Source organism: Orcinus orca, chromosome 19, assembly GCF_937001465.1.
Source record: "Orcinus orca chromosome 19, mOrcOrc1.1, whole genome shotgun sequence".
Lineage (NCBI taxonomy): Eukaryota > Metazoa > Chordata > Mammalia > Artiodactyla > Delphinidae > Orcinus > Orcinus orca.
Genome location: NC_064577.1, coordinates 8,117,340 through 8,137,277, shown reverse-complemented (window position 1 = coordinate 8,137,277; position 19,938 = coordinate 8,117,340). Strand labels below are relative to the sequence as shown.

Sequence of the window (19,938 nt, the reverse complement as noted above, 5' to 3'; positions counted from 1 at the left end):
TAGGATGGCTTTATATCCCGGGAGATTTTGGTGCAGAGGATTGTAGCAGGGTGTGGAAAGGTGCCGTGAGCCACTGTAAAAAGCAGTGTAGAGTGCTTTGGTCTGGTTAGAACAGACCACAGTGTTTGGAGGGGCCGTGTACTTATGGGGGTGGGGGTGGAGTGGGGAGCACAGTTTCTGTGCCAGGCCTCTTGTTAGAGGGGAGGGGCAGCTACTCCCCGCTTTACCAAGTGAGCATGAGGCAAGCTGTGAATGTCAGGTGGTGGAGAGGAGCAGAGCAACAGGCTTCCACGAGCCTAAGCATAGCCCCCTTGCACCCCAGGACCTTTGGCAAGGCTGGGGCAGTGGGACAACCTACCTCATTGCATAGTCTCTGCTGAAGCCAAATCTTCCCTCATCTTGATCTCTAGTTCTCAGTAAGTGAAAGAGTCAGGGGACTTTGAGAACATCCAAACCTAGCCCAGCTGTGGCAGTTGGTTTATTGCTTTCAGCTGGTACTTGAACCCAGGTCCTGGTCTTGGAGGCTTTCCCAGGTTTAATCCCCAGAGCTTTCTCTGCAGCTGTATGACACTGCGCTGACCCCGAATGAGGATAGGAAAATAGAACCGGTGCCAAGCCAGAGTCTCTTTTTCATTTGGAGTCTGGCTGTCTGCCCATGACCAGGGTTACATAATGGGAAACATAGCTGGGGCTCTGGAGAGCCCGCGTTTCACCAGGCTGCCCAGACCTTCGCATTCTGATGCTATATATCTTCCTAATTGTAGCTCGGATGCATTTATCACACTGTTGGATTGGAGCACTGTTAAAAAAAAAAAAACTCCAGAAATTCCTGGACTTGCTGCTTTTCCATGGCTTGTCTTGTATAGTCTACAGAGCATGCTGGAAAGGGCTCGTAGGGAGCCCTCTGAGGTGCCGTCACACAGGGAGACATGGGGATATGGAGGGAGGATGCAGTAAGCTCATTTCCGCAGGGAGCCTACACGTGTTGACCCTGTAGACGAGACAGAAATTCTTGAGTTAAAAAGCAGCTCATTCACTCGCCCTCATAGGGCAGTTCTGAAATAAGAACTAATCCCAAGTCTAATCGGCACCCCTTCAAGGACGCTTAATACGTCTTCCCAGAAGGGCATTTTGGGAGGTCACTAAGTAATAGTCCATCAGCACTTCCCTGAAGGAAGTGGTGGTGACTGTGGGAAGCCCCTTTGCTACCCTGGCTCCCCACCCAGTCTCCCTGGCTCCGGGTTGGGGCGTCAGCACTATAGCCTGGCACCAGGGGGTTCCTCTTCCTCCAAGTGCTGAGTGTGGGGCACACGTGATCTCTCCCACGGCAGGAGCCGCTGTCCCCTCCCCACTCCTCCCACAGGACTTCTTGTGAGAGGAAGGGGTGTTGGCCCAAGGCTCCAGTCTGACCCCAGCAGGGTACAGCCGCTGACCCCAGGGAGAGTACTTTCCAGCTCTGGGCTGAGGTTATTTGGGTCCAGTGTGTGCTAAACTAAGAAGACGTGTTGGAGTGGTTACAGCTAAAAATTTAGAGAGGCAGGAACCGTGAGAATCCGCACCAGGGAGGCCGCCGAGGGCTCCACTCATGCCGTGGCGATGTCAAGGTCCTCTGGGGGCTGCTCTTTCCCAAACACACAGTGCTGATGGGTTTAACACACCACAGTGATGCGACAGAGGCTATACATCTGAGTGTAGCTTGGGAGAACTGAAGTCAAATAGGCACTGACCTAGAGAGAGGTTGAGGGAGGCACAGTTAGAGGTACTTGAGAAATCCTGGAATAAGGTTACCGTGACCTGTTGTTGGCCATAGGGCTCCAGCTGCACTGCTTAGAACATGAAGTTTGTGTTCTTCGAGTAGTGCAGGGTGACTGAGCTGCAGATTGATTTTGCCCTATTGGGCAGAATTAATTTAGGTTGGGCACTCTTCCAAGGGCCCAAGTTGACTTGTTTGTATAAATTAGGAAGGCAGAAAGGATCTTCTTTAACTGAGTCTTGTATTTTTTAGCCGTCACCTAATAAGCAGCTATTATTCTTGGAGGATGGTATCTTGCTGCCCATGTCTTAACTCCTAGAATAGTGATCCCTGATAACTTTGTCTCCGGTTTATATCATGGTGGCATCTGGAAAATACACTGTAGTTCCTAAATCTCAGAGGGAGCTGCATAGTTCTCCTCCTACCCTCCCCCAGTCTCTGCCCCATTCTGTTGAGCTGCCTAGCCCTGATACCAGAACCAGATCCTCGGCCTACTGAGAACAGAGTTGGCATGACATCCTGGCTTTCCAAGGAGCTTACTAAGCTATTTCAAACCCAGGTACTATTCTTTTGACTCTACCAGACTTGTTGGATTCAGGTCCATTTCTGTTATTACCTGCTCACTTCCTGCAGTTTTGTCCAGTTGGGTGGGAAGTCCTCCAGGGCAACAGTGGTCTCATGTTGGCCATTGAACCCCACGTGAAGAGTTGTGGGCTATAATATGATGGTCCATAGGCAAACAGGTTTTAAAAAGAGGATATTACATATCTTAAGAATATTTCTCTTGCTGTGGCCTTTTGCCTTTCCCCTTTTGTGTTTATAGTTCATGGACTTTCTCTTTTTCAGTTTCTTTGTGCCTAGTTTCTATGCCATCTTAGCTGTATTTCCAGAGCGTCTCACTCCAGAAACCAAAAGACCCAACTCGTTTCCCATCTGTACTACTTCTCTGATCTTCCGTAGCTCCAAAACACAATGCAGGGCTTCTTCTCACTCACCTCTTTCCGGGTTTGTTCTGCAGCTGTGGAGTTTGAATGTTAGTGTTTAAACAAGCTGGTATTACACAGGAAATGGCCACCTCCACAGGCCCCTGCAGGCTTGTAACATGGGGTCATTGTATTTGATATTAATCACCAGTCAGCCTGTTCCCCCAGTAAAAATACGAAGGAGTGTGTGAGGGCTCAGTCCTCCTTAGACTTGCCAGAAGGATGGCCTGAGCCCTGGTCGGGCCTTAGTACTCCATTCTCCAAACTGTCTTCCTCCTTCAGTCCCGTCCTCGGATGGAGTTTGCAGAAAAGTTCATTCTTGACCTCTTCCCTATAAAGCTGGCAGATCTGCCTTTCTTTCTGAGTTCTAGGAAAGAGATAGGTTGTTGTGGTATAACTTGCCTCGCATATCTCACACCTTAATCTTTCCGAGCATGACGTAGTTAAGTAACAGATCGTATGAGAAAACTCCAAAATGGTAGAAACACAGAAACCCACTGGTCCACCTGAGATCAGGACTTCTCAGTTCCTTGGACTGAAGCTGCTTTTCTAATGCTGTTTGCAGAACTAACCCCAGCCTGAAGGTTTAATCTGATTCCCCAAGTCAATATCCCCTCAAACAACCAGCCAACAGTGTGTATATTGGTGCATTTCTGTGAAATGTGTTTCCCTAGTCACCTGGGCTGGCCTGGGCTGCATTGTATCGGCCGGCAGCTGCACTGCACTCAAACTGACAGCTACATTAAACCTTGGAATTCTGAGGCAATAAAAAGTAAATTAACTCTTATTTTTTTCCTTTCCTGGTGGAGTAAGTGAATGCATGTCTGTGGGGAAGTGGGTGAGCCTTGGTCCTGAGTGCATACCTATAACTAGCCACTGCTGGTCTGTCCCAAGCTAGGATCTGGTGTTCAGACTCCAGCCAGAGGTCTGCTTTCCTGGTGTGTGGTGTGTTCTGTGGGGTTGGGCCACCGGGTCACCCTACAACTGCTGATCCCTGCCCACTAGTCACATCACAGCTGCTTGAGAGGCTCCCTTGCCACCATTCTGAGAGCCATGAACAGACTCATTGGATGCAGTTTCATGTTCTCTGGCTGCCTTGTGTCTGTTTGGTGGGATTTTTTTGGACTCTGGGAGCTTTCCCAAAGTATGAGTTGGGACCACGACAAGCCAGAGGGACTTGCCCAAGCCTATGGCACCCTAGAGGGTCCATTTAGAACCAAAGGTGGCTTGAGAATGTCTGAAAACTCTTGGGGAGTCATTTCCCAGGCATTTCTAGAAGATTGGGAGCTGTTTCAAGTTCCTCTCGGCCACCAGAATTCGACTTTGGGCTCCTTGGCCCAGGCCAACTTTGAATCCTTAGAATCCAAGGACTAGATGGGGGTGAAGGTTGGAAGGCACTCCCAGCTGGGGTGAGGACTAGAGCAGGAAAAGGCGAACGTTTCCCCTTCTCAGACAGGAAACCCTGTGTTCACCCATGGAACTGACCTCTCAGCCCAGAGGCCTGATCGGGGTAAGCTGAGGTGATGTTGCCCAGGTTCCAGGAATCGCCTCATACTTCTGCAAATATCTTAACTTCTGAGTTCAGACGTCTCACCTAGTTTTTCAGAGTACCTCTTCCTTTTAGTATTAGTTTCCTGACACTCCCCTCTGCCCCACCCTCTGTGGGGGTCACCGTATGGTCCATGGGTGCCCAGTCAGCTGTGTTCATGTTCGTGGTGCTCAGTGAGAGAGGAGAGAACTGATGATATGTGAAGTGATCGGGGGCCGTCCCACTGCAATACCAGAAGAAAGTGGCCACTCAGAATCACACACCAGTCTGACGGGATCAGGGCAGAAACGACCCTTCATCGGAGCATTTTGTGTATTCCCTTGGTTCTGCTCAGTCTAGCTTGGCCCTTGGGCCACTTTACATTTCTGAGTTGGGAACTCAGGATACTTCCTATGTCTTTTGGCATCAGCTGCTATCTTACAAATCAATACTAGGGTAGGAACACTCATCCGCTTCATTTTTGCAGTGAGTCTTAAGGTTTTGGCACAAGGTGGGTGGTAATGGGCAAAAGGCAGATGTGGGCAGGGGTCCCTAGTAGTGGCCAGCAGCCGCTGGGAGGAGTCAGTTTTGGTTTATCTGAGCCTTAGGGGACAGGGAGCATGGTAATGAGAACCACATGGTACCACATATTCCTTCGTCTTGGATCCAAGATGGTAGGGGTGGGAGGATGAGAGAGGGATGTGGGGCCTCCCATTGTGGCAGCCGTGGGTAATTTTCTGCTGCCTCTCCCCGGCTGGAGATGCTGCTGCCCTCACCCCCCACCCCCATCTACGTCCTGAAGCAGCCTTGACCTGCACAGCACCAACCGAAGCCCCCAAGCCAAGAATTCAGCTGGGAGACTTTTCACCTTCTTCCTTCTCACTGTCGTCTTTCCTGTTTATTTTCCAAATTGCTGCTCTGCAGCGGAGCAGTGCCTGTTGGCCAGAGCTCACCAGCGCTGTGGGAGCAGACTCAGGCAGTGGGCTCAAGTGGCCAGCAGGGCACTGGGGGAGGAAGCGGGGAGCTGGAAGAGCCTCCCTGTGCGTCTCCCATGGGCAGCGCTAACCTCGGAGGCGGCCCTGAGCAGCCCTATCACATCCGGTGCTTGTCTCTGCAGCCGGGACCGGAGGATAAACTATCAGAGCTGTGGGGCAGTGCATCATTCCTCTTATTATTTTCTTCTCTGCAGATGGGGTCGTGGAAAGTTCAGTTCCTTTTAACCCTCGAAGTTCTGTTTATTCTACAGCTGGTAGCCTGAATGCTGCGTTTCCCATTACATCACAAAGGGGCTCAGGCAGATCTCTGCACTAAAACGTGTTGCAACTGTTTATTTTTTTCCATATTTAAACATTTCTGACAGCCAAGCTCAGCCGGGCCAAAAGATGGAGCTTTGTGAATGAGCCTGGTTGTCGGTGTCTGTGCAGAGAGAGGCTTTAGAGAACTCGTGTCCCTCCGGTGATGCTTCCCAAACATGTTCTTCTTCCTGGGCAAAGCCTGTGAGGCAAGTTACTTGTGCAGTACATGTGTGTTGATTATGTGCCGTCGTATGATTAATGGAGCTGTGTTCCGCCTGGTTCCCAGGACACTCTTGAAAACAAGATGTTTCATTTCATTGCCTTTTCCTAGTGCAGTGATTACACTAAATAAACCAGGGCAGCCTCCTTCCACCTGGAGCCAGTCAAGGAGTCCCCACACCTCTGTCGCACTTTCTCCCCCAGCATCACCTTCAGTGCCCTGTCCCTTGAATGCCCTCTTCTCTGCCATCTCCCAAAGGCTCCCAGTCTCCAGGAGAAACACGTTGCTTGGGTCTGAGGCCCCTCCCTAGCAGATCTGGCTCATGCGCAGTGACTCCTCTGGGAAGATTCCAGGATGTGGCTCGCTCTCACAGCTCTCTTCGCTTCTTGCCTCTTGCCGCTCCACCTCTTGAGCGTAACTGTAAAGCTTTTCTTTGTTCTTCTATGCAGCTCACTCCTTCTAGAGTACAGCTTAGCATCCACAGGGCATTCCCTGTTCCAGAGTCCCTGGTTAAGGCCGTCTTCTGGAAAAGGGAGCCAAGTCTCGTACAGCCCAGGGCCTATAGATTTGGCAAGCCCTGGATCTGACTGCAGTTTGGCTATTTGAGCTGCGTCCTGTGCAGACAAAAACGAAAGCTCTTCAGGATCGTTAGCACCCATCAAAGCAGGGATATGAACCACAGTAGATGTTTGACAAATGATGGTGACAGAGAAATGAACCTTCTTTTTCTCATTCTGCCCTGGAGTTTGAAATGGGGAGAGCTAGACTTCGGATTTTCAAGATGTGTTAGGTTCAACCAGGACTCGGTGATGTGCAATTAGGAAGGAGCAGCCATCCCAGTTTGCCCAGGACTGAGGGGTTTCTGGTGACACGCGACTTTGGGTGCTAACAGTGGGACAAATCCCAGGCAAACCAGAACAGTTGGTCACCCTATAGCTAACCTTCCACAGGTGAGGGAGAGGAGAGGGAGAGGGATGGCCAAGACAGCACTGATACTGGTTTGTCGGCTGAAATGCATGGGAAGCTTTACCCTCCTGGGAAGATCTTGGCAGGCCAGGAATGTGGTTTTTGGTGGGTGTGTTTGATTGTTTTCCTACTTATATGTAGGAAGAGATTTCTGAAGCATTGTAGGGGACTGGGGTGGGAGGTAATAACCACATGACTCTTTGCCTGGTGTAACTGGCCCCTCTGGCTGTGTGGGAAGAGGGGAGATTGGCACTGTGTTGCTGTCTGTGTGGCATATACTTGGCTGGACAGGAGTAGGGGAATTCTGGGAGCTGCCTCAGGCACTGGTTGTCTTGAGTGTTTGAATAAGTGTCTCAGGCACACTGTCTGGAAAGGTGACAGGACCTGCATTAGGCAACTGATTCTCTTAAGTTCTTTTTCCTTTCTGGTTAGGATTAAAAACTCCCCCTAATCAATTTCAACTTTGCATAGATGGACACACACCCACCAGATTACTGCCACGGGCGCAATTTTGTATCCTAGCGTTTGGGGTTAGATTTCCTGACAGATGCCAGCTGCAGACAGCATAGTGCCACGAGTACCTCCCTGCCCGCAAGTGCTCAGAATACTTTAACTGGTCCCTCTTTAGAGCTGCTCTCCTTTTCTTACCATCTTTCTCACAGGGTTGCTGTGGATGTCTGGTCGATGCTGGCTGATTTCTGTAACATACTGACTGCAGTGAATCAGTCTGAGGTGCCACTGTACAAGGACCCGGACGATGACCTCACCCTCCTTATCCTGGAAGAGGATCGGCTTCTCTCGGGCTTTGTACCCTTGCTGGCTGCCCCTCAGGACCCCTGCTACGTGGAGAAAACCTCGGATAAGGTCAGCCCCAGGCCAAACATCCCTCCCCATTCACCCCTCCTCTTAATTCTCCAGACCTTTTTATTCTTGGGAAGTTTTCTGTGCAAACGGAACATGATTAAGTCATTGAGAAGGGTGTTAAGGGAAAATATCGACCTTTTAGCCGCTGACATCCAGCTCTGCGTCCTGAAAAAAAAAGCCCTCTCGACTTCCTTTGGTGTGTGTGTGCGCTCACTGGCATGTTGTATATACGATCATTTCCTCACTTGTTTAAATAGTGCAGCTTGTGTTGGCAGTGCTCTCACTCAGCTCCAAATGGTTTGCATCATGCTTAAAGCACCCTCCTTCCTCCCCCCTTTCATCCTTCCCCCCAGCCACAAAACTCTGCACTAGGAAAACAGCCAGGGCTTTTTCCCTTCTCTGAGGAGGAGAGTGATAAATAGGTGACTAGAGAGAAGCAGACACCATGTGTTAACTTACAAAAAAAGCTTTTAGGAGTATGAAGCATTCCCCGCTGCCTGGTTTCTATTTTTCTTCCTCCGAGGACTGTGTTTTAACCTGAACTTTTTCCTCGTCTGTCTGTTTATAGAAAACAAAGCCCATTGCCTGTTGCCCTGGTGGGGACTGTGGAGCTCGTAGTCTCTGCTTAACAGTTGGGTCTGTGGCCAGGTGTGGAGAGTAGAGCAGTCCATTCTGCTTCACGTTCCTGTGCAGCGATTGCTAGGCTGGGGAAGTCGTGCCCACAGACCCTGGGAGCAGGGTCTCCTGTGCTGAGCAGGGGAACTCAGTGACTGACCCCTCTGTGGAGTTGTTAGCATCACATCCCCTAGGGGAGAGCCTTTTGGTGGAGAGTCCACAAGTGGCTTCGCAGAAGAAAGTCTTTTGACCTAGATGAAGTATGTATAGAGGTGTAGGTAGTTGTTTTTTGTTTTTTTTAATGTCAGATAGTAAAAACTAAATTCTGAGCATAAACTACAAATATGAGAGATTTTATGTTGAATATAAAATTTTTTTAACTCATTCTTAGTGAAAAAAGAATATATGTTCCTTGTAGACAAGTAAAAAGAAGAAAAACGTATCCACAATCGTTCTACCAACTGGTAACACAACTGTTATTTTTGCTAATTATATACAATCATATTTAACTTATGGTATAAACACACACTTTTTTTTTAACAAAAAAACTGGGGGTCATATTATACATGTTATTTATAATTTGCTTTTTTCATGTAGTATCTTTTAATGTATTCTTATTTGGAATCATTTTTGATGATCACTTAGTATTCTTTTCTGTGCCAAGATTTCTTTAACCAGTCTTTGCTTTATTGAACCAAGGGACTGTCCTGAATTTTTGAACTACTATAAACAGGTGATTCCTTATAGCAGAATTTTTTTCATATATTCCCTATGGTTACATTTCTATATGTAAAGGTTCTAGACATTGACATGTCAAAAGCTCATACTCTTTGGGTACATTTAATGGCTAATATTGGGAATGTGAGAACCTTTGTCTCTCAAAAGGAGTACTCATTTTATGCTTTTCCAATGAAAAGTTGGAATAAAATCCTGCTCTTCTAGTCTCAGAAGGGAATAATAATGGGGAGTTGTAGTGTGTGAGGCAGAGGACAGCTAGCAAAGTTCGGAATTTGTGGAAGATGTTCGGTTAGAAGAGTTGGAAGAGAAACTGGGTAGCCATGGCTTGGGCCAGGGGAATCCTAGTACATACTGTTTTTCTGTGATCACAGGGTGGTCTTGACACTGGAGGGTGCTTTTGGGAGTTGGCGATTGGGTCAGCTGTCTTTCAGTGCAGAACAAGGAAGGAGTCCTGTCCAGCTTTAGACTTGCTAAGCCCTGTTTTCTCATCAGCTCTCCCAGCTTTAGTGTTAGCATATGATACATGTGTATGGTACAGTATATGGTAAATACAATATATGACCTGGCAGAAGAACACAGAGCCGGTGATCCATGCCCTCAGCCTGTGGTCGTGAACCACAGGCTGCCCGGGGCAGTCACAGCTCTTTGAGACTAAGGGGGGTCTCCACTTCAAGGACTGTGAAATAGGTGTGCCCAACACAACATCTCCCCCAAACATGGTCTTTCTTCAGTCTTCCCATCTCAGTAAATGGCAGCTTTGACTTTGGGGGTGCTCATGTCAAAATTCTTGGGGTTATTCTTGGCTCCTCTCTTCTTCTCACACCTCCATAACTAATCCGTCAGCAATCCAACTCTTCCTTACCCTCAAAATAAACGCAAATGCAACTCTTTCTTACCACTACACCCAAGTTCAATTCAACAAAATGCCTTCTGACTGGTTTCTCTTATTCCTCTCTCCTCCTACTCTCCAGTCTGTTTTCAACACAGCCACTGGAATGATCTTTTTAAAACATCGATAAGATCATGTCACTTCTTTGTTCACGGTCTGATCCAGCTCCTGCTGCTTTCCTTGTGCCCAGTATGCCCTAGTCACATAGGCATCCTTGCTGTTCCTCAGACAAGCCACACACTCGTGCCTCAGGGTCTTTGTACTTGCTTTCCTCTTAACCTGGAACACCCCGTCCCCAGATACCTGTGTGGCACTCTCACTGCCTTCTCAATGCCACCTTGTTGGAGAGGTCTTCCCTGGCTACCCTATATAAGATGTTACATGCCTTCCTTTTCCTTTTTCTCTGCTTTATTCTCCATGGCAGAGAAAAATAACACCTCTTGAATATCTAGCATGCATCAGTCCCAGGACGAGGTAATTCTGTCCAGTATTTCATTAAGTCCTCACAATATGCCTGCCAAGTAGGTATTTGTACCTTCATTTTATAAAAGAGACAACTGAGGCTCAAGAGAGGAGTGAAGGATGATGGAAACATAGGAAACATCTCCATGGTTGACCTGGAAGATTAGTATGGATGTGTCCAGAGGGACTTTTTAGGAACTCTTGACCTTTTAGATATCTGAAGAAGATAGACATCTTCTCCAGCTTCTAGTGTTCACTACTAAGAAACGTGAAGTATCTCAAAGACTCTGTAGCACCAACACGAGCCGTTTCACTGCTGGTGGAGATTAGTCACCATGTTTGGTCCAGCCTGGGTGCTCACTCAACAGGCATTCACTGAGCGGCCTGTATTACACACCTGCACACACAAGAGAAATCCAGACATACAAGGCAAACACCCTCCTAGTTTGGGAGACAACTTACGGCATATACAAAGATGTGAGAAGCAACCTAAGTTAATCTGAACCTATAGGAGGAACTCTTGAAATTTTGTGGAGTTGGTAGTTTCCCAATGAAGGCATTGCTCAAGGAGCACTGATTTGGCATTAACCTATCACTGTATTTCCCAAGCATGTTCCCCGAAACTCTAGTTTTATAGGTTCTTAATAGTTAGGTGAAAAAAAAAGAGTTTCACAATCATGTAAGTTAGGGTAACACAATATTAGACAGAATCCATTACTGAAAGACTTCTTGGAGTTTTAATGTGGTGTACATTGTGAGGGGGATACCCTTTGCTATCTTTCCCAAACTTGCTTCACCCTTGATCTTTCTGATTTACTGAACATCTTACAGGATTAATATTCTGCCTGAAAGAAACAAACCATGGTAGAAAACCCAGGTATGGGATGAGTAAGAGGTGAGAAAACAGGTTGCTGTTGGGATTATCCAAAAGTAAGATAAAGAGTACAGATTAGGGTAAAAGCAATAGAGTGGAGCTGGTTGCATTTAGAGAGAAACATCACAGATGTTGAAAATTAGAGCCAACTAGGAGAAAGTGATCTTAGGTTCATTGAGTGGCTGCTCGGCACCTAAATTCAGAGGTTAAGTAGCTTATCCAAGGTTATGTAGCTAAGTGAGGAAATACAGGATTAGAATCCTTGTCTGTATGACTTCAGAACATCATGTTCTTATGAATGGTTTGACATCTAGGATTTGCTTCAAAATACTGTGGGAAGGAAGGTAGACAGGAATGTAGATGGGAAAAAAAAGGCCAAATATTGATCATTATTAAATCTGAATAATGGGTACATGGAGTTTAGTATTCTACTTTTGTATATATATGAAATTTTCCATAAGAACAAGTTTTAAAGGAATAAATAAATAAAACTCCATGTCCTTTCTGCTGCATTATACTTGAAAAAGTAATCAAACCATAATAAGAATAAATTTAAGATTTTGCAGTCAGTAATCATGTTCCACGCACTGTGCTAAGCTCTTTACACGTATTTCCTCATTGAAACCCCAGTAGCCCTATAGGCAGATAGGAGAAGTGATAAAAAGAAAACTGTTTTAGGAGAAAGATGTTAAGTTCATGTTATATGTTAGTCAGTATCAAAAAAGCTTAATTGTCATCTTCAAAATAAATGCATGTGATTGTATAGCTATAGGTGGTACTGAACAAGGATTTATTTAGTGATAGGCTGTGTCTTTCCTTAGGCTCTAAAGTTACCATTTAATGATAAGCAAAACGTTGATGTCATAAATAGATGTAAGCAATCCTCATTCTAGCATCCCCAGGAAGATTAATCCGTGTGATCTTCTTTGTTTTCCTTCCCATATTATCTGATCAAGAACTAAGTGAAGAACTTTCCAACAAGCTAATGCTGGGGCTACCCTTTGGCTTGATTAGGGAATAAATTATAGGTCATATTATATGGTGATGTTATAAGTCTCACGATCACATCCCATTCATTCTTACAGTAATCTTTGCTTTCTATCTGGATGTAGGATCCCAGGAAGCTTTGCCATTAATAAAATATGTAATTGAGGTTAAAGATGAGGTTTAAATTGTCCAACTTTTTTTTTTTTTTTTGGCTGCGTTGGGTCTTCGTTGCTGTGCGCGGGGCTTTCTCTAGTTGCGGCGAGTGGGGGCTACTCTCCGTTGCAGTGCACGGGCTTCTCACTGCAGTGGCTTCTCTTGTTGTGGATCACAGGCTCTAGGCGCGCGGGCTTCAGTAGTTGTGGCTCACGGGCTCTAGAGCTCAGGCTCAGTAGTTGTGGCGCGTGGGCTTAGTTGCTCCGCGGCATGTGGGATCTTCCCAGACCAGGACTCGAACCCACGTCCCTTGCATTGGCAGGAGGATTCTTAACCACTGCACCTAAATTGTCCAACTTTTGAAACTAGTGGCTTGTCTGTTTGTTAAATGATACTTTTGGCATGTTTGTTGTGCACATAATTACTCCCAAATATTTTAAATAGAAAATATAGAAAAGCACAAGAAAATAAAAATCACCTACAAACTACCACCTAAAATTAGCTGGTGTTAAGGTTTCATATATGTCCTTTCAGTCTTTTCCCCACCCCCATGCTTATATGTGTGTACTTATTCTTTTCCTTTCATAAAATTGGGACCATACAGTATATGCTTTGTTCTTGTTTTATGTTTTTTAAACACCCTTGTTTTTATACACACACACACATACGTATATACATACATACATATATAGTTTGGGGGGAAATGTTGCCTTTGTTTTTTGGTGGTCTGGAAAATATTAATTTTAAGGGCTACCAGTGACTAATTTTTTGAAAAACATACATAATCTTCTATTCTCAAAGTATCAACATCAAGAGTGAAAGGGGAAGAAAAAAAAACAAACAATTGACTATCCCATATTTAAGATGTGAAAATTAGGACTGTTTACAATATGCATTTTCTTTTCACACAGTTGCATTTTGTTTCTAAATTTACAATCGTTATTTAGAATTAATTTTATAGTGTTTTCAGTGTTCAATTTTCACCATTTTTGTCTTTTTATTCTATGGCTTTCCCATTCTTATGTTCTTTACTTTGATTCATCTGTTATTCAGATGCAACATTGTAGAATTTTTTTCAGCAAAGATAACATGGAGGCTTTTTAAAAATGAAGGTGATTTTTGTGAAATACAGTAGTAATATACACACTCAAGCAAAAGGGTCAAACAGTTCAAAAAAATATATAGTCAAAGTCACCCTCTAGGGATAACCATTGTTAACAATTTGATATTTATCTTTTTAGACCACTTCTATGCCCATTGAAACGTATTTATAAACATATATACATATATGATCAAAATGATAGTGCGATATGCGTTCTCTTCCTTACTTTGTTCTTTTCATTAAACAGTATATCGAGGACATTCTTCATGACTACTTTTTGAACACTTGTGTTTTGAAAGTGTTCTTATTTTGCCCTTGCACATGAATGGCCACTTAGCTTAGGTCAACTTCTTTCCCCTTTAAAACAATAGCTATTATTCCATTGCATTAATGGTTAGGAAAAATTGGAGAAAAGTCTGGTTTTTCTTCCTTTGTAGGTAAACTTTTTTTTTTTTTTTCATACAGCACGGGTAACTTACAACTCTTTAAATCTTGAATTTCCAGTTGAGGATTTGTTTAGATGTTGGGCTCTGTACTTTAATTTTTCATGGCACATAATGAGCTCTTTAAATAAGCAGATGCAGTTCTATCTTTAGATCAGAAAAGTTTTCATCTCCCATGTCTTTGATTGCTAATGTTTGTTCTTTTCTTCAGTAATTTCTTTTCTCCTAAAATGTATATTAGACCTTTGTTCTTTGTACTGTACATATTTTTCTGTCATCATTTTAATCCCTTTTTGCTTTGCCTCTAATCTCGGAAGGTTTCTCAAGTTTTTCCTGTCTTTAATTGGTTCAGATTTTTATAGTGCTGATTCTACTCTTTACTGCTTCTAATTCAGTTCTTAAGTCTGCTGTTGCATTATTCGTTGCCTTACGTTATTTCCCTATCTTATCCTGTAATGTTTATATTTTTGCCTGCCTTTTACCAAGGTCTCCTTTATCTGTTTTGTTTTATCATTTATTTTTTAGCATACTTCACAGAATCTATGATTTTAAAAATCCAGTTGTAAGAGTAAAGCAGATACTGTCTCCTTCAGCTAACATTTCCCCCCCACGTATTCTCTATTTCTCTCTTTCTTTGCATGCTCTGTTCCCTTTTTTATCTTGCAGACTCTTTTCATAGGCCCCCACTTGTATTTCTACAATCTGATTCTGGCCTTTTATATTTCTTTGAAACAAGAAAGGTTTACTCAGTTCTGATATTTTCTCCACAACAGGTTAGGTAGATTCTCACTGGATGCCTTCTTTACCTACAAATATCATTTAGAATCCCCTTCTCAAGTCTAAAACTGGTTGATATATGTTTGTATTACCAAGTCACCACCCTGAAGCAGCTGGGGAGGAGGCCAGGTGGTGTGCATTCTCAACATATGACTTTATTTTCTACATTTTCTTTCCTGTATATAATGGAGCTACTGTACCAGAATGAGTATCCCATGTCCAGTTTCTGTTTCACATAAATGATATAGCAATTTCTGACCTTCCCGGAGCTGTGGCCTACCATGTCAATAAGATCTTCCACCCTCCGGCCACTTCCCACTTACATTTACTTGGGCCTCTCTGAACTGCTGATTGTGATTGGTACTGATTTGTAGCAGTGAAGTCTTCCAAGCGGTGTTCTGCATCTGCCCCCATACCCTCACATTTTGTGATAGGCAGAATAATGCCCTCCCCTAAAGATGGACCACATCTTATTCCCCAAAATCTGTTAAATAAGTTACGTTACAAGGCAAGAGGGCCTTTGCAGATGTGTTTAAGTTAAGGATATTGAGACGGGAAGATGACCCCGGATTATCCAGGTGGTTTAACGTAATCACGAAGATCCTTGCAAGGAGGCAGGGGTGTCAGGGTCAGAAGAGGGAAATGTGGTGGTGGAACCAGAAGTCCCAGGGAGAGAGAGAGAGATTTGGAAATAGTATGCTGCTGGCCTTGAAGATGGAGGAAGGGACCATGAGCCAAGGAGTGCAGGTGGCCTCTAGACACTAGAAAAGGCAAGGAAACAGATTTTCCCATGGAGCCTCCAGAAAGAGCACAGCCCTGCCAACATCTTGAGTTTAGAACTTCTGATCTCTCAGACTGTAGAGTAATAAATTGTTTTGTTTTAAGTCATTAAATTTGTGGTATTTTGTTACAGCAGCAATAGGAAACTAATTGACCCTTCCAAACTGGAGAATTTTGCCAGGCTTTTCATGGTTTCTTCTCTTGCTGCTTTCTTTTTCTTTTTTAACCTTTTTAATTATGAAATATACGTATGGAAATATGTAAAACAAAAAGACTCATCACAAAGTGAGCAACTGTATTACCACCAAGCATGTCAAGAAATAGAGATAAGGGTGATTAATTACCAGTTTCATTCAGCTTATGTTGAAGGTTCTAACCAGTACAGTAAGATAAGATAAAGTACTAAAAAGATGATTGGAAAGGGAAAAAAATAAAGCTATCTTTAATTGCAAATAATGTGATTCATATGTAGAAAATAAGGATAAATTATTCAGATTAATAAGTGAGTTTAGCAAAGTTGCTGGATATAAAGTCAGTATACAAAAATCAATTCCACATCTACATACTAACATCAAGCAAAATGAAAATTTTTTTCTTTTAAGTTGCTTTCTTAGGAAGGGAAGCTGTGAATTGGCTCTTAATGACCTGTTTCCAGCTATCATCTATCCATCTGGCAGTAATTCTTTATGGTTTACGGCAGATGGATGGCATTTTCCCATTTAATAGCTATTGACTGCTATGCGTCAGGAGCTATTCTAGATTCCGCGGCCCTTGCTGTGAACACAGTAGACAAAGGAGGCATCATGGGGTGTGGGGGATATACTCTGTGTATTCAGTTTGGTCACTTCATTTGGGATTTTGGAAGTAGAGTTATTTAACTCAGAAATGTATGCTTTTTAAGGTTTTTTTTTACTACAAAAGTTTTTGTATTACAAAATAGATGTTCATTTAAAGAAATATTAGAAAAATCAATATTAGCAATAAGGAAAAGGAAAGATTCCTTGATTTTTCTATCTTCTATCCTGGCTGGAGAGAAGGCTGGACAGATACAAGTGAAGTTGTTTGCTTTTTAACAGAAATACAATAAAACTGTGTATACTGTTTTGTAATCTGCCTTGTTCACTTAGCAATGAATATATCCTGAATATATTTCCATGTTCACTCACAGTGTGAATTTTAATGGCTGCATTATATTAACATGTATGGGCATACCACAATATTTTTAGTCCTTAATCATTAGGCATTTTAGAAAGTTACTGACTTTTCACTTTTATAAGTGATGCCATCTCAGGCAATCTTTACATATCTATTTTATCAGTTCGTAAGGCAGATTTTTGAGTGGAATTACTAGGTCAAAGAGGGTATGCAGATTTTTAAGCCTTTTGATAGTTAATGCCAAATTGCCCTCCCGAAAAAGTTATAGCTGTTTAAACTGCAGAATATCATATCTGTTATCTGTCATCCTCACTAATCATGAATAGTTTGACTTTTTTGTAACTTTGCCAAAGATGGGCAAAAAACTGGCATCTCATTGTTTTGATTTTCATACTTTGATTACTGATAAGGTTGATTTTTTTTTAAGTATTATGCTTACTAATTATATGTATCGGTGACACATTTTATAAATTACCTTATGTTCTTTGCCTATTTTACCATTAGAATGCTTATCCATTTTTTTTCTTAATGATTTGTAAAAGCTTTTTATGAATAACTTTTGAACTTTCTTTGGTTACCCTTGTACAAGAGGTGTTTTATTTTTATACTGAATGAGATAAGAACTTTTGGAAACTTGGAAGGGAGAGCACTCTGTTTTTTAGGCAATAAGACATGTATGTTCCTTTGTCACACCATGCTGGATAAGATCTTTTGTTTTCAACTTCTGAATTAGTTTCTCCTTCTTGCACTTCCCTCTCTAACAGTCTGTAGATATCTAAGGAAAAATTGTTTCCAGCCAGATATTTAGAAATGAACTATAAGCTGTATTTATTTCCTTCTCTATTTTACCTGTTTAATCAAAGGAGCCTTTGATATTGGTATAAACTTAGTAAAAGATATACAGTGTTTTGAAAAGTCCTCTGGTTTTATGTCTCAAAAAATAGACTCTTTTTTTTTTTCTTTTCTTTTTGCTTCTTCTCACTTTAGGTGCAAAAATACTTTGATGGGCCACTTTGTTTGATGACTCATTTCACCAGTGGCCCTTTGGCACTGATCATTTGTATTGTATATTTCTCTCTGTCTACTCATTGTTGCCCTCCCTCACCATTTTTGTGTGCTGTCTCTCACCTCTTTACTAATTGTATATAAATTTTATCGAATTGCTAATTACCACTTCCATTTACTTCAGTCCCTTCAGATTATATCAGTTACTGCCTAATTTATCAATCTAATTCCCCAAATGGGCCTGTTGACTCAGTCACCTTTAGGCCCATGCTATGGATAGTTCAAGGACTAGGTGTTCTTTTTATTCTAGGATATTGATTCTCACACTTAGCATTCATCAAAACCACCTGGAGGGCTTGTTAAACTTGCTCGGCCCCATCCCCAAGAGTTTCTGATTAGTTAGGAGAAGGAGAGACTGAAAAATTGGATTTCTAATAGGTTCCCAGGTGATGCCAACAGTCTGGGTTTCACACTCCAAGAACTACTGTGTTTTAGGAATTTGGTGGCTGTTGCGGCCATTAGGCAAAGATTTTGGTCGAGGTAAAAGTATCATCTCTGGTATAAGTAGGCTTCCTAATTCTATCTTTAACTCTGGAATGTAGAGCATATTACCTGACAGTTCATATACTTTGCCTTCATGTTGCCATATAGTTTTCTGAGGTCTTCAGAAGTTATATTCAGAATGCTAGAAATACATTTATCCTGAATATGTATGAAAAGTCACATGTCTGGCTCTCCTTTCCCAAGAGGACCCAGAGCAAAACAGCTGACTTTTAGTGAGTGCTTATCACGTGCTAGGCACTGGATTATTTTGGTTTGTCTTTTGTTTGTTTGTTAATTGAAGTATAGTTGATTTACAATGTAGTGTTAGATTCTGGTGGCTAGGCACTGTTTTAATGCTTTATATTATTTCATTTAAATTTCACAAAAGCCCTACGGGACTTTGACTATTAGGAAGAACTTGCCCAGGCTGACACAGCTAAGAATTAAGGAATCAAATCCAAGTCTAGGACACACACACTTTTTCTTAAATTTATTTATTTATTTATGCTTGCATTGGGTCTTCGTTGCTGCGTGCGGGCTTTTTTCTAGGCTTCATGGCATGTGGGATCTTCCCAGACCAGGGATCGAACCCGTGACCCCTGCATTAGCAGGTGGATTCTTAACCACTGCGCCACCAGGGGAGCCCCTAGGGCACACACTCTTAATTGAATATAAGTACAGTAGTAGAGTGGTTGAACAAACACACTGCCCAGTACATACTTCCCGTTCTCTTCTCAACTTTGACAGTTCTTCTATTTTCACTGGGAGCTTGATTTCTCACCAGGAGCTTGGGAACTATTGATCTGGTTTAGGGAGATCATCTCATCTCCCATAATAGTTCCTGAGGTAAAAGAAGTAAAAGTTCATATGAGGGGAATGGGTGCTCAGATTGAATTTTCCTGCTGCTTTCTCTCTGGGTTGGATGGTCTTCAAATCTTTGAATGCCTTGGGTCCAAAGATACCTGAGTGTGTAGAATATGAGTCTTTGAAAAGACAACTTGATTTATTTTTTGGCAAACCCTTGAGACTGCTCTAAGAGGCACTGAATATATGCACTGGATGAGCTACACTGTTTTGGAAGTGTATTCAAGGGCAAAAAAAATCTAAGAGTAGGGGCTTCCCTGGTGGTGCAGTGCTTGAGAATCTGCCTGCCAACTCAGGGGACACGGGTTCGAGCCCTGGTCCGGGAAGATCCCACATGCCATGGAGTAACTAACCCGTGCGCCACAACTACTGAGCCCACGTGCTGCAACTACTGAAGCCCATGCGCCTAGAGCCCCTGCTCTGCAACAAGAGAAGGCACCGCAGTGAGAAGCTCATTCACCACAACGTAGAGTAGCCTCCTCTCACCGCAACTAGAGAAAGCCCACACACAGCAACGAAGACCCAACACAGCCAAAAAAAAAAAAAAAAAAAATCTAAGAGTAGTGGTAGTGCAACCTCTAAGGTCCAGAAGATCAAGACAGTGCCCTGGATTCCAAGCTTTGCAGGCAGGATTGCTTACAGATGAACAGTGACGCTTAGAGTTGGCTGATGGGGATAACTCACGCATAAAAACCTGAAAGTCAGCGATGTAAGTATGCCTACCTATCTACATACATCCACAGAAGTAATCTTCGGCTCAAGACGTAATAAATATGGGCCACAATGAAAAATTAAAATTGAAATTGATAAAGGAAAGATGTATGATACTTAGAGAAAAATCCTCGATATTGACATAAACTTCTGCCTCAGAACTTCCTGTCCCACCCTTTTTAATTTTCTTTACTAATGTAGTCCTTCATATCTGTAAAATAATATGTATTT

The 19,938-nt window shown here is 43.1% G+C and overlaps 1 protein-coding gene across 7 annotated transcripts in view; it reads left to right on the top strand.

The window, feature by feature from the left end:
• The window catches only part of SMG6 (SMG6 nonsense mediated mRNA decay factor), a 238,253-nt gene that overhangs the window by 112,737 nt on the left and 105,578 nt on the right, over positions 1-19,938 (top strand). For all 7 annotated transcript variants that reach the window (XM_004267048.4, XM_033423246.2, XM_033423243.2 and 4 more), the window contains one exon: positions 7,408-7,609. In XM_004267048.4, the coding sequence (XP_004267096.1) occupies positions 7,408-7,609 (202 nt within the window). The remainder of the gene's footprint in view (positions 1-7,407; positions 7,610-19,938) is intronic.